General features: G+C 40.3%; 1 protein-coding gene across 1 annotated transcript in view; it reads right to left on the reverse strand.

Annotated features, from left to right (window-relative positions):
* cadm1 (cell adhesion molecule 1) overlaps window positions 1-14214 on the reverse strand; it is a 352639-nt gene that overhangs the window by 59055 nt on the left and 279370 nt on the right. The window contains 2 exon segments of the mRNA XM_022760846.1: window positions 4767-4863; window positions 10970-11128. Coding sequence (XP_022616567.1) covers window positions 4767-4863; window positions 10970-11128 — 256 coding nt within the window.

Below are 14214 nucleotides of genomic sequence, written 5' to 3' on the forward strand. Positions count from 1 at the left end.
TGCCAAGTATGAAAACTGTGGGGGGCTGGCGAGGAACTCAGAAGTACATGGTGTATGGTTCTGTGTGTGTGTGCGTGTGTGTGTGTGTTTGTGTGTGTGTGTGCGTGCGTGCGTGCGTGCGTGTTTGTGTGTTTGCATGTTCTTGTTCTTGTACCCTTCAGAAGATCTTAAATAGTTTTAGAAAGCTTAAGGCAGAGTCAAAGTCCTGCATTGGTTGAGCTTTGCAAACCCCACACCGCCTCCCCACCTGCACGGTTCACAACCAGAAGTGACCAGTAAATGTGACCTGTGACCCCACCCATGATGAAATCGGCTCAGAGTTGGCTGCATAGGCAGTTGTGAAGGTGACTGCACGGTATGGGGCACAACAACAACTCAGGTAAATAAATGACTGATAGAAAAACAAAACAAAAGCAAAATAACACAGTAATCTGTGTAGATCGCAGACACGAAACCACAATTCACACTCAATGGATTATGTTTACTCGAGGTTCCGCCTGCTTGGAGAAAACTTGTTGGCAGAAGCGCACAGTTGCGCTCAAGACCTCAACAGAACAAAATTTCAATTTTGCAATTACAATTCAATTAAAATTTCAATAATAACCACTAATCATCACTAATCATTTATGCCACTAATCCCCTTAACGGAACACTTCTCTGAAAAACATGTGTTGAATTTCAAACACCTTTCAACTCTGAGGGCCTGAAGAAGGTGGCTCTGAACAACCCTGTCTCCTAGAAATTCTGTTTACATATAACAGAATTGTTCCTGGTCACGCTGCGGTGACAAACGTAATCGCTGGCAGGACAGGCAACGTCTTTTGAATGAATGAACCGCTGCTACGTTATGACAGGGAGGAGGCCGGGGGCGGATGGCAGCTGTACACAGCCCACAACCATCACATCACAGCCTGGGTTTCCTGTTCTGACCTTCGTCTGTGGTTATAGACACAGCCAACAAAAGCGCTTTGGGAAAGATCGTGGTTTTCCAGTGAAATCCATTGCAAGATTTTACCGGAGTACTGGCCTTTTTCTTTAAGGTTGTCATTCATCACCATATTTGAATTTACTGGAACACAAAGAGAAACCTTCGAGTTGGTCACATTCCTGTCTCTAATGTAATATTCATAACTCCAGCTTCATCTGATGATTATTTTGTTCTGTTCAAATTTGAACTGCCTTGTCAACATACTGTGATTGATACCAACAGCACCGGCACTGTATTGATGTTTGGGTAGTTCGGCAGGTCCCCTGCCTGAAGTTCTCTCACCCTGCTTGTCCTAATGGCTTCATTTACACTCCATTACATCTCATTTAGCAAAGACCTGTCATCTACACAAACCAACACCTGTGTTTATGTGGAATAATAGCCTAATGAGCGACTAGCAAGAGCTTTCAGATGCTCAGACATTTCAAAGAACTGATTAATAAAGATAAATGCCACTGTAAGTTCATCGTTGATGCGGTGGAAAAAAAACGACTCTGTGTCTGTTCTCTACGCTCAGCTTTGTGTACCACAAACAATCTTTTAACTTTAATCACAAAATTGGCTTAATCTGTTCAGTTCCAGCACAAGTCCATCAACATACTCCCTCAGTCTCACGTGGTCTGCCTACATACCTTCAGACTATTAGCACAAAAACACCCTATTTACGTCTGTCATACTGCGAAAAATGTACCTGGTAGATATTAGGACGCACTCCGCTCTTACTAATGCACCTCTCTGCTCTGCCCTCCACCTTTAAAGTAGCGGTAATTAAACACCTGCTCAAAATATCACACAGTAATTCTGATGTATTTCATAATTACAGGCCAGTTTCAAATTTCCCCTTTGAAAGTCCTGAAAAGGAAAATAGCAGCCATTCAATTATGTGATTATGTATCTAGCATTGGTCATTTAGAATTGTCTGGCCTCAGGTCTTTCTCTAACATTATTCACAGTTTTAGACACAGTTTTACTCTCTACAACATGTACTTATATCAAGGCTGCCCTGTTATCCATCAGCTGAAACTTCATCTCCTAATTAGAAGTGATCTCTGGCCCCAGTGAGGAGAGTTCTAGTGCCAATGGTGAGTGCAACCACTTCAACTTCATGTGCCAAGTTTGGCCTCCTCTTCCACAGAGTGGTGATATTTCAACTTCCGAGAGCCAATATTCATTGCTAATTCAACAATAACCAAAACTGACCCAGTCGTTTGTCCACCCCTCTGCTATGGGGATCGAGAGTCTGCCTCAGGCTCACATGTACCATTCCTTATATTGGCTTAAGGAGGAGGCCCTAGTATATTCTAGGCAAGGCATCTTGATCTCTTCAAGCAATAAATCATAAGGGTTTGATTTGTGAGGTGGTAGCTAAGTAATGGAAACAAGTATTGTTTTCTAATGTACTGACTAAATTAGGAGCATAATATCAATTAGAAACCAAAGAGGACCAAACACAGAGCCCCGAGGGACTCCAGAGATTATTAGAGATGAGTGGATGTTAAAACTGTGGCACAACTTCTGTTTCTAGGTATTTTGACTTAAATTTTAATTGTCATCTTAAAACTATGACATAATCCACAGTCTCATAAAGCAACTTATATATCATGAAGACTGAAAACTGATTTTCAAGAGCTCATCCTAAAATCAGATAATGTGAAACTTTGACAACATCTCTTGCTGTTCAGTTATATTAACCTGGTCATCACAATCTCCTACAACACTATAAACATGAAAGGTCATTTCATAATAGTAAAAACAACAAAAAAATAAAGAAAAAAGACATACTGAAGACAGAACTAGCATAAAACAAAGTGGAGCTGGGAAACTAAAACTATAAAAAAATCTCTAAAAATATGAGGACACATTTTAAACAACAACAAGGTGATTTTGCAAGATTCAGATGCATTTTGTACTAACTGCTGCAGGATGGGATGGACTTAGGAGGACCAAATATAATCATCGTAATCAAAGAGAGATGGTAACAGTTGGCGTAGGTTGCTTTCTTCACCAGTTTTTAACAGAAGATAGATCTGTATGTCATCTGCAAACAGATGATAATGCATGTTGTGTTTACTTATAATGTGACCAAATGAAAGCATATAAATAAATAAAATTTAAAAAACCACAGATGGCCAAGGATAAAGCCTTGGGGTACACCGCAGGGCAGAGCGGCCACAGCTGAATAAACATCAGCAATAACAACTAAGAAAGTCCTGTTTGACAAATATGGTTTAAAATAGTTTCCCTGAGGCTAAACCATTTTTCAAGGCTGTTAAACTAATTTTAATGGTCTACTGTGTCAAAGGTTGAGCTAAAGAGATCATTAGGTACTGGTGTTATTTTGAAATTGATCTTTTATTATGTAAGGCTCAAGAATTGATCAGTGGTTTCACCTGAAACAAGTCTAGTCTAATCTAACATATAAACAGACTAGACATTAACAGTAGGTTGAACTAAAAGAAAAACTTCACTTGGAAATATATCAGTGGGACATTGAAAGCACAGGAAACAGTAGTTTTCTGTTTGACTATAGTCACTCATTCAATGCACCTATATAGACAGTGTTATTATTTTTCCTTAATATGAGAGGTTACAGATACACTCAGAGAAGCTGGGAGATAAGCTGTTTGATATGATCTGCCTCCCATAAAAAGAGGATAAAGACTTCTTACAGTTGTCAGCGGATGATGACGGCACTGACATTATGAAGAATGTGAACGACAGCGTAGAGACCTTTATTTTATTTTTTTACATTTCTATTCAGCATGAGCACTACCATAAGTTACCCTTGCATTTTTACATAAATTATACTGTAACTGCTTCTGCAGTTGTCAAGATGAACAGTGAGTTTCTATTTTCTCTCTGTTTTACTGCACTTTCTTTTTATTTCAGGGTCTAATATTATCTATTCACCACAGAGAGGAGGACTTATTTGCTTCTTCGACTTGAAAGGTACAGTGTAACCCAAGGATCGGGTGGTTCAGCCTTAAGTGGAATTTCTGCAGTGTTATTATAATATCAATATGTACTATATATGTGCTTTAATATTTGCCTTTACATTCGTTTCTCATATCCATATTTCCATCACTGTTATATACTGCACATCCATACTGACTGAATCTACCACTTTTTCATTTTTTGCAAATAACATTACATTTCCATCCTTTCTACTATGCTGAATTCCAGACCATCCCCTATTTGGAGATTAAATTAAAACAAAGAGACTATTTTTCACCGCTTCATCCTTTCAGTGAATTTGGACATAGAGCTTTAGAGGTTTTATTACAAAAAGACGAGGATTAAATCTAATAATACATATGTTTTGTTTTCATATTTTTTCATTTTTCAGTACTAACAGTTTGTGAAAGTTCCACACAGTACCAGCATCCTGTGGACAGATGTCTATCTTTAATGTCTGAGTACTGGAATTGTTTACGTTCTCTCTTTTGATGTAACTCAGTGTGATCAATCCATTTAGTTGTTCCCACTTGTGCCCTGTGTGGAAGCATCTGCATTCATTATGTTCCTCCAGTCATTCATTTACTCATTTATTTTTCCTTTGATTTGTCAGCTACCTGTCGTTCCACTCACCACTGCAATGAGACACATGTACACACCAAGAGGCATGCAGTCAAGGTATGTGCATGAATACATAATCATGCATCTGTGAGCCAGTAGGTTTGGCTTCCCACCCTATGGCTATTTTTAATTGGTTAAAGTGTGTGTGTGTGTGTGTGTGTGTGTGTGTGTGTGTGTGTGTGTGTTTGTGTGTGTGCCGTACTGGGGTTTGCCTTTGGCCTGACACGTCAGTTCCAGGTTCTCTCCTTCCCTGGTCAGACCCTGAGGAAATTCCACCACAATCTTTACCTCCGGTTGCTCTGAAAGGATTAGAGAGAGAGAGAGACAGAGACAGAAAATTAAATGCTGGGACAACATGACTGACACTTATCTATCTTTACTTCTGCTTTCTACATCTATGTTCTTTCGGATGGATGGATTCTGATTGATTCCAGACTTGCATTTTAGTAAGCAAACAGTAAGGATGTGGAACACAGGGGGTTCATGTCCCATCAGGAGTGACGTTCAGGAGCACAGGCAGAGGTTGTGTGAAGCATGAGCTGATGCCAATCAGTTAACCTGACTCCTCACATTATTACTCCTCTGCTACGATCATATCAGCTGTTGTTGCTCCGTCCACCGTCCGTCCATCAAGTTTTGCTGCTGCAGCTAAACTACCAGTAGTTTTTGGTGGCTGATGTTAGCAAATATATTATCTTATTTATATAGTGTCTACATAGATATTTATATAAGCATTAGCATTATATAGCATTTATCATTTGGCAGGCTAATCTAGGCAATGACATTCTATAAACATGTAACCATTTTTCCATCAGCTTCCATCAATGCTTTCACTGTTTTCCTTCGCATAGTAAACTGCTCACCATGATCACAGAAATAGTCTCCTTAGATTTAAATGGGACCTATTATGTTCGCACCCAGCTCTACATTTCTATTCTGGGACTCCACTAGAGTAGTTTTGCATGATTCAAAAATAAAAAAAATGCATTATTTATCTCAAACATCCTGTAAAAGCAGCGCCTCAGTTTACGCAGTCCCTCAGTTCAAGTTCCTTAAAAGTCCACTTTCTTGTGATTGGCCGAACTTCTGGAAGCCTTGCTGAGGGGCAGCACACCCAGCGCTTGTGAGCGCCGCCTCCTCCTCTTACCGGTGAGGCGGTTCTGAGAGCAAATGTAAAATTAAGTAGCCAGCAACTAAAACTAACTAACATAGTATAATTGACTGGAAATGGCAACTTCTCAAATCCGTCCGTACGTGATCGAGCCTGAATCAGATGGACAGCACAAACATCCGCAGCAAGATTACAGCAGCACGTCTCTCTGTGGTAAATATCAGGCCCATCACCTGCTTACTGTGTGACGTAGCAGTGGATTTTGTCTTTCAATCACAATCTGTAAATAACTGTTTTTCTTTATGTCCTTGTTAACAGTTGTGTGTGTAGGAAATGTGCTAAAAAGCTAACGTTGCTAGTAAAATGTTATTGTGCTGTTCTCAAGCGACTGTGCAGTAAACCTCCACCATCAGTTAGTTGTATATACAAAGGGAATTTTTAGTGATGTAGATAAGTTACAAAAGAGGCACTGCAGGCATTTCAGAGAATAACTCCCTTTGCCGTGGCCTTGTAACTTAGCAGATGTTTTCAATTCACAAAAAATGCTATGGCTATATTATATACAACACGCTAAAGGAAAGGGAAAAGCACCAAAAAGCAGAATAGGGGCACTTGAAGGATTCAAAACAATAATGACTGCAGCAACAGGAACAACCATGATGTGTGTTGGAGTGTCAGAGAGGTCAAGTCAAGTTCACGTTTCTGAAATGTGAGTTTACGTTTCTTACGACGAGCTCTTCCACACAAACTTGGCTTTGTCTAGGTGGATTTTACTTCCATAATATTTTATATATTAAGTAAGAAATAAAATACACTCAAGTATTTTTCCCTTACATTTGACTGCTGCTGTTGCCTTAACTTCAACCTGTACTTCCATTGTACAAGATCACTCTGCAGCTTGTGTTGGTTCTGCCTTGGGCATATTATTGACGAAATTTTAAATCAACCTAACACCAAAACACCAGCCAATGCTTTGGGAAATAATAGATATGGTGCAGCGCGGGATCACAAGCCCTGACTATGTCCATCCAAAGATGTTACCTGATAAAGTTGCAACACAAAACAGAAGACTCTGCCGAAGAGCTGAGGCAGCTGGAAGGAAAGTGTAAGAATGTTGTTTTGACAAATCAGTGGAGTGCTTTGACAGTCGCTGCTGTGCTACTCTTTGCAGCCGTGGAGTTTCTATTGTTCCCAGTCCATTGACTGTTGCTGGTGTTATCAAAGCCTATTTTCATCTTGGTGTGAGCGATGATCCTTTACTCTGGACAAAAATCTTATGTTTTATTCAATCCATCATCTGGGTTAGGGATTGAATTCAGTGTTGCCGTGTAGTGAAGTAAGACCGAGACAGAACAAATGCAACAGAAGTCCTGCTCTGACTTCTAACTTTGAAACAACACTCATGCTTAAAAATAACAGGCATGTCCTGGTTGATAATGCCACAAAAGGACGTGTCCCACTGTGAGGAAACGAGGGCCTAGGAGGCTTTCTATCAACCTGATGTTCATCTTTATATCAAGGTGTGTTTAACAAAAAAGTTTTGGTGTCAAATAGTGGCCAACATTTCTGGCAGTGCAGCAGCACACTATGCCCTTGCTTGTTTACTGTAGGTTTTCCAACATTAGGGGCTGCCCATAAATACCTCCACAGTTCAGTCATTTCACACCAGATTGATCGTTGAGTCATAATGGCGTAATTACAGTTTTCCGATTGTGATATGAATTATTTTGATCCTTTCCCCCCTTTTATAGCCTAAATGCACAATTCGGTGCTGCATTTTTAATCAGCCTGCAGACACAGGGATCGGGCCTGAGTTATGGTTTCAAAGCTGGCGGTTAAGTTCCACACTGCTGTCCGACCTTCTCGGCAACAAACAACACATGTCTGGCCATCCATCTGTCTAAATCACACCCTGTCAGTGGTCGGCTCTCAGCCTGGGTGATGGACAGCACATGGGCGAAAAGCCAAGTCTTCTGCTCAGTGGGCATGCAAGGGTTTAGACAGCAACCCTTTGGTTTTGTTTCCACTCCAGGCATTACATGGCATCCTGCAACTTTTTTCTTCACTAACAACGTCATCTGACCTTGTCATCTTGGAGTCATAAATATGAAGGATGCCAGGCATCTGTAGGTTGTTTTTATAGTCTCAAGTAGTTATGGCGGAGCTTTCCTGTCTCTGCTAGATGGAAAAACACACACTGCATTGCCAGATCCGAATACAGCCACTTCAGTGGAAATGAAATAGTGTCTGCTGTATGCAAGAGGACCGTTATTATTATGCCAATGGAATTATCTGCTTTATTGTTTGCCTCACCTCATAAGCGCTCAAGACGGCACTATCCATCTCTCCGCAGCCAGCTGACCTTAAGAGTAAACAACCAGGCAACGGAGCAAAACAACGTACTTTACTTATACGCATAAACATTACAGGTTTATTTAATTATGCTGTCCCTAGACAATGGGGTTTTCAAAGCTATTCCTTACTACACGATTCCCACCATTCCACTCACAAATTGGCCACACAGTGAGGGATTCGGTGTAAATCAGCTCATCTACCTCTGTAATCAGTAATCAAACATTTATGCCACTGCAGAAATAGAAAAGAGTCAGCTTTATCTTAAAGGTCCCGTCATTTTTAATTTCCTCAAAAGTAGCAGATCAGTAACTGGATTCTTGGAGAGGTTTATTAAAGAGGACGATATAATTTGGAGCTAATTATAGAGAAAAAGAACACAGTGATCAGTGAAGGTGTGAAGGTGTGGTACCTCAAGTCGCCCCGAACCATACACAGCAGAGCATTCACTGTGGTGCTACATAAAAAGCCAAATAATTACTGGCAAATTACTTTAATACACTAAGTCTACATCTTAGCATGTGTGAAACATAAATACTTAGGGGACACTTATTGTCTGTTAGTTAAACAATGCTAATCAAGTTAGCCCCTATGAGGAAAGTACCACATAGCAAGTGTTGTTAGTGTGGTGAGCAGAAATGAAAAAGCAGAGCTGGAAGAGCCTTGTCATGTTATTTAGATATTGTTGAAGAGAAAAAAATCACAGGATCACACAAATAAGTCTATTACAGGGCTCCAGATATTGTTTAATCTAAGCATAAACTGCCAAGCTGCGAGAAGCTTCATGGAGACATTTTGTAAATGTTGCTATTGCTGTATAGCCAACGTTAGCATCAACAGCTGTTTACTTAATAGTCTTTTAGTTTGTCTTAATCACCATACTCCATGTCAATATTGTGGTGTATTTAAAATAAAAATAATAAAAATAATACGGCCAAGGATCCCCCAATTATTTTTTTAATAATTCAAAGTATTTGTTTTGTTTTTCCTGCTGTACTGAAAACACTGCAACCCTAAAACTGAAGTACATACTGAACTGTGAACCGTTTCGTGTACTGTGACTTCCCTCGTACTTAATAGTCCACATCCAGTTATTTAATTCCAATCAAGTGCTAGTCTTTAGTCGTCGGTGCATAGAGAAAGTAAATTCCTCTGGAAATAAACAACTGGTTTCCACATTTTCATAGAATAAAGCAGAAGAAAAGCCAAAGAGCAGATTTCTGAAACCACCATCTATCACGTTTCTAGATAAGTTCCATATAAACAGTAATACTCTTCAGTCAACACGCTCCAAATGTAATATTAAACCATATGGCAGAGAGATCAAAGAGAAGGTGGACTGCAGGACTGGCTATGCCTGTTTGTTGCCCATTACTGTATGCACAGAGCATGACAGCAGCAGCCCCTGCATGCCGGGTGGTCCATGCGAGCTCCCTGCAATCAGAGGCCAACAAAATGCCATGGTGCCTCTGTAGATGAGCTGATCTCCTGTTCTCGCTCTCTCAGGGAAAGGTCAGATAGCAACAGAAGAGCTTTTGTTTTTTTAGCAGAATGCTAGGACATGCCAGAGGCCTCTGGCATAAGGTTACAGAGGCATGAAATACATAAATTTGATCTTTTTTTTATTTTTATTCGCATTCTACACCTCTCTCTCCCTATAATCTGCCAAAGACACTTCAACAAACGCTGTTTGTCATCAGATGCTTTTGTGTTTGGTCAGCTTTAGGTGTTTTTCATTTGACATTTAATTTCTCTGTGTTGATGTGCTTTTCATTCTGTTATTTACTCTATAAACAGTATTAATTTGTACTCTGTCTCAGTTTGTGCCCTGTAAACCAAATTATCACTGAGTACATTTGACATTTGAACATGATTGAGATATCGTCGCTGGCTACGGTTTAACAAATGCATGTGCGATGAATTAATTTTGGGTGCTACACACAGTCACGGCTGTGTGACTTGTGAATCTTCTTTGTTGGTCTTTTTTTTATTAGAATAGTGCAGGGGGTTTCGCTGTGTGGGAGAGGGAGCTTCCCCTCAGAGAACATAAAGGGCTGTGCAGTGAAATACTGCGCCACGGACTTAAGACCAGGTTTTTGTTGGTCAATCACTTTCTTCTGCCTCAAAGTAGCAATGCACCTGACCACACCTCATTCTTAGACCAACACACCCATGGGCGCAGAGATGAGGACAAATGTATTTGCTACTTGAACAAGGTGGATGGGAAAATGAGAACTTGCTTCCACGTTCAATTTTTTTTTTTTTTCTACTTAAACTGCACTGCTTTAACAAATCCATGGTCCCACATGACAGATAAAGTCAGTCTGTGAATATGAGGATGTTAAAATAAAAGATATCTTGTAACACGAAGAAAACTGAAACCCTAACCCAGTCTGTTTGTACAACTTCATAGTGATGACAAAATTTAATAAAGCCAAAAACAATATTACTCTTTCTGACACAAATACATGATACCTTAGGTTAGTTTATATTTTTGGTGTGCTCATTTATTTATTCCCACTTTTTATTCATCATGTTCTGGGAATCTTTTCTCTCCGATGACAATGACAGGCACTGAGTTTCAGTGGGCGGGGGGGGGTGTGGAATATTTATGTCATTTAATTAGTGGAGATGGAACAGGCTACTCCATTGCAGTCCAATTTTCTCCTCTTATTCATCATAACCTGGTGCATGGAGATGATTTCCCTTCAGTGACACTGCCACACATGTCACACACTAAAGTTTTAGTTAGGGGGGAAAAGTAGCAAACTTATGCCATTTAATTAATGAGGATAGAACGCTCCTCTCTGCTGCAGTCCAATTTATTGAGTTAAGCTGATGAGACACTCAAAAAAAAAGAAAAAAAAAAAGAGAAAAAGGTGCATAATGCTATTTAAATATCCATGCTGATTTATAATTCATTTCCAAGCAGAAGTACTTACACTGCACCTCCAGGTATTTCTGTGCTTGGAAGTCCTTGACCGCGGGATGGTCTACGATGCAAACCACAGGTACGCCGTCATCCTCCTTACTCACGGTGAATGTCAGGCGGCTGGTGACTGTGTACATCTTGTCGTAGGTCAGCTCAACTTTGGGCTTGCCTATTGTGGGGGGGGGGGGCAAAGAAAAAAGCAGACTCAAAACTCACAGCAGCACAGGTGCATTCTGGGTTTCAGTTAAAATATGAATGAGCCATCCCCGCAAACGCTCCTTCATCTACTGTCACACAGACTTTGATGTGCAGTGGTGCAAAGACTAAGACAGCAAAAACAAGATGAGTTGAACTCTAGAAACATTACAGTTTATCTCATCCATCCATCCCTCCATCCCTCCATCCATCCTGACAATTTAGAGTCCCCTATATTGACCTAACATGCATGTCTATTGACTGTGAGAGAAAACTGGAGCACCTGGGGAAAACCTTATCCAGGCTCCAGATCCCTCCTTGCTGTGAGGTAACAGTTTTTGTCACTGCACCAACAGACTTCCTATAACACCTGCAGTTCCTGAAATTTGATCTATGTTGTCTAATTTAAGAAGTTAGACCTCAGAGTGGAGTTCATAGATTAAAAAAAGAAAAAGTTGACATTTAGTTTAAAATAAACTCAGCACTGCTTGTTGTCCTAATCATTTAAATGACTCCTCATAGATTGCTGGTTGGTTGGATTCCTGCTTCAGGGCTCAGTTTTATTTTCCGTGTATGTTTTCTGCACTAAAGTCAGATAGTGAAAACAGAGCTGCAGAGGTTTAGACTGGCTCTGCAAAGAAAATATTATTTAAGCCTTGACTCTTTCATTCTAAAAAACTTTTTAAAAATATCAGAAGTTAATATATTGGATTTCTTCCTGACTTGAGTTGATACTCAGTTTTATGCATCTTTTTCTCCTCTGGGAGCACTTTGTGAACAACTTGCTGCTGAAGGGTCAGATAACTAATTCGCAGTTAACGAAATAACATTGATGAAACCTTTGCACTCAAGCTGGGGAAAAAAATGCATTAAAAATATTAAGGCATGACAAAGACAACCATTGTCTGGGTGTGAGGAGATTGTCTTTCTCCCACTGACCCTTCAAAATAAGTAGAGTGGAAGTGACAGTGTCCTTGAGAATGGTCAAAGAAGGTGAATCAGCTAAAAATTGCCTGCTGTCAGGGGCAACTATGCGACTGTGAATCACTCGTTAGGCTTTGCGAAAAGCCAGATTTATTGTGTAGCCACGTTTTATGCAGCACTGCCAGATCTGAAGCCAGCAAAGTGAGTCTCCTCTGATTATTGGCTGCTCCGTAATATCAGACAATATGTTCTCAAATGCGATGAGGAGGATACCTCATCACAGTCATAGAAAATAAGAGGGATGGCTGCAGACAGCTCAGCACGGCAGCGGCGCAAAGAGAGATTGATTATTTTTATCCCTTTGTCCTACTTCCTAACAGTCTGTTGCACAAGTGTGTTTGCGTCCCATCAATAAAACAAATACTGGAAGCAAAAAAATAAATAAATAAAAAAAATAAGTGAAAGAGCCTGCGAAGATAAAACGCTGGAACAGGAGAAAAATCTGTCTTAATGCGAACAGTGTTGCATCCATCAGTTCATATTCTAGCTTGAAAATATCTACCAAGCACACACACTGCAGCTCAGCCACAGCGGTGATACCGTCACCGTGGTGACAGCTGTCTCTTTGGATGCTGGGAAGGCAAACGTGTGTGATGTGCCTTGTGTAAAGGAACAGGTTGTCATGAATAAATACCACTAGAGGCTTCAGATACATGCAAGGGCCTGAAACGGGAACCTGAAGGGGTCTGCTCAAATCAAAATGTCTTTTGAGATGCATGAAGCGGCAGTGAAGAGATGTCTTTATGCAAGTCCTGGTTTCTGGATCTCCTGCTTTACACCTGAAGAATTCATTGTACAGTAAAAATACTTAGTTACCTTGGCAAGCACAAATGGATGTAAAAATATGTATAATTACCATGAATGGTAAATTGGGTGAGATAATTAATGAGCCACCATCTTAATTTAATGTTCACTCTCTTTTTTCTACCATTTGTCATTAGCAAAAAAAAAAAAGCTTCTTAGAGGCGTCTGAGCCTGTTGCTCGTGTTTTTTTTCTTCTTCTTGCCCGGATTATTGAAGTATTTTCACATGTCTACAGAGCAGCCACTAACCCAGCACCCATTTGTGCAAGGAAGAGATACAACAAATGAACCCCGCTGTGCACTGTAAGGCACAAGCACCGACGGGTGCCCATTCCATGGGAAAGGCGAGAGAGGAGACAGAGTAGTCTCACAAGACAGACATCTGACAGTACTCCAGTTGTGCTGCATCAAATATTAATCCGCTCAAGTAGAGACAATGTCACTCTTGAGGGCAACACACATCAACACACCTGTGCCCATTGTTTTCCCCATATAAACCACACGCACACACACGCACACACACACACACGCACCCTCAGCATCACACTGGGTTGATTCTGCAAACCGACGAAACTCTTATTTTGTGAGGGAGTTGGGTTTAGAGAGCTAATAGGCTTCCTCTGGTCTAGACTCTCCAGGCCAGATTATTGATCAGTGACGCTGATCTACACGTCAAAGTGAACTGAAGTGAAAGTGGGCGGGAAAGATCTACATGCATATATATTAGGGGTTTAACGCAGAACTCATATTTCGGGACACACCTCGGTTTTGAATTAACGGTTCAGTATTTTTTCGGTAACATGAAAAAAAAAAAGACATGAAAAACAACATTTCTTTTAATTTATGATGAATTTAACTTGTATTGTAACCCTGTGGCAAACTGGACATACTTTCAAATTGGATGATTACCTAAGTCATCTAGGTTTTATTAATAATGCTGCAATCCACTAACGAGACTTTAAGCGCTTTAGGAGGTTGTCAAGTAAATAATAAATAAATAAAAACAAACAATAAAATAATAAAATACAGATCCATCCAAAGTGCAAAGTCCAGAGGGGCTCCCTCAGAAAGGGCAGATCTGCTGGCACTAACAATGTCTCCTGCAGCTGAATTAAACCCTCTCCCTCCTGACAGAGGTAGCAGCACAGCGAGGTAGCGCTTTGCCAAATATAGCAATATGAGGATACGTGGGCTCACTGTAGCTGTGTGACCTTATTGGCTAACGTGTCGGGAGACTGATCATCAGAACACAAGACGTTGCGCTTGATAATAT

The sequence above is a fragment of the Seriola dumerili genome, unplaced genomic scaffold (genome assembly GCF_002260705.1).
Source record: "Seriola dumerili isolate Sdu_G_001 unplaced genomic scaffold, Sdu_1.0 BDQW01000367.1, whole genome shotgun sequence".
NCBI lineage: Eukaryota > Metazoa > Chordata > Actinopteri > Carangiformes > Carangidae > Seriola > Seriola dumerili.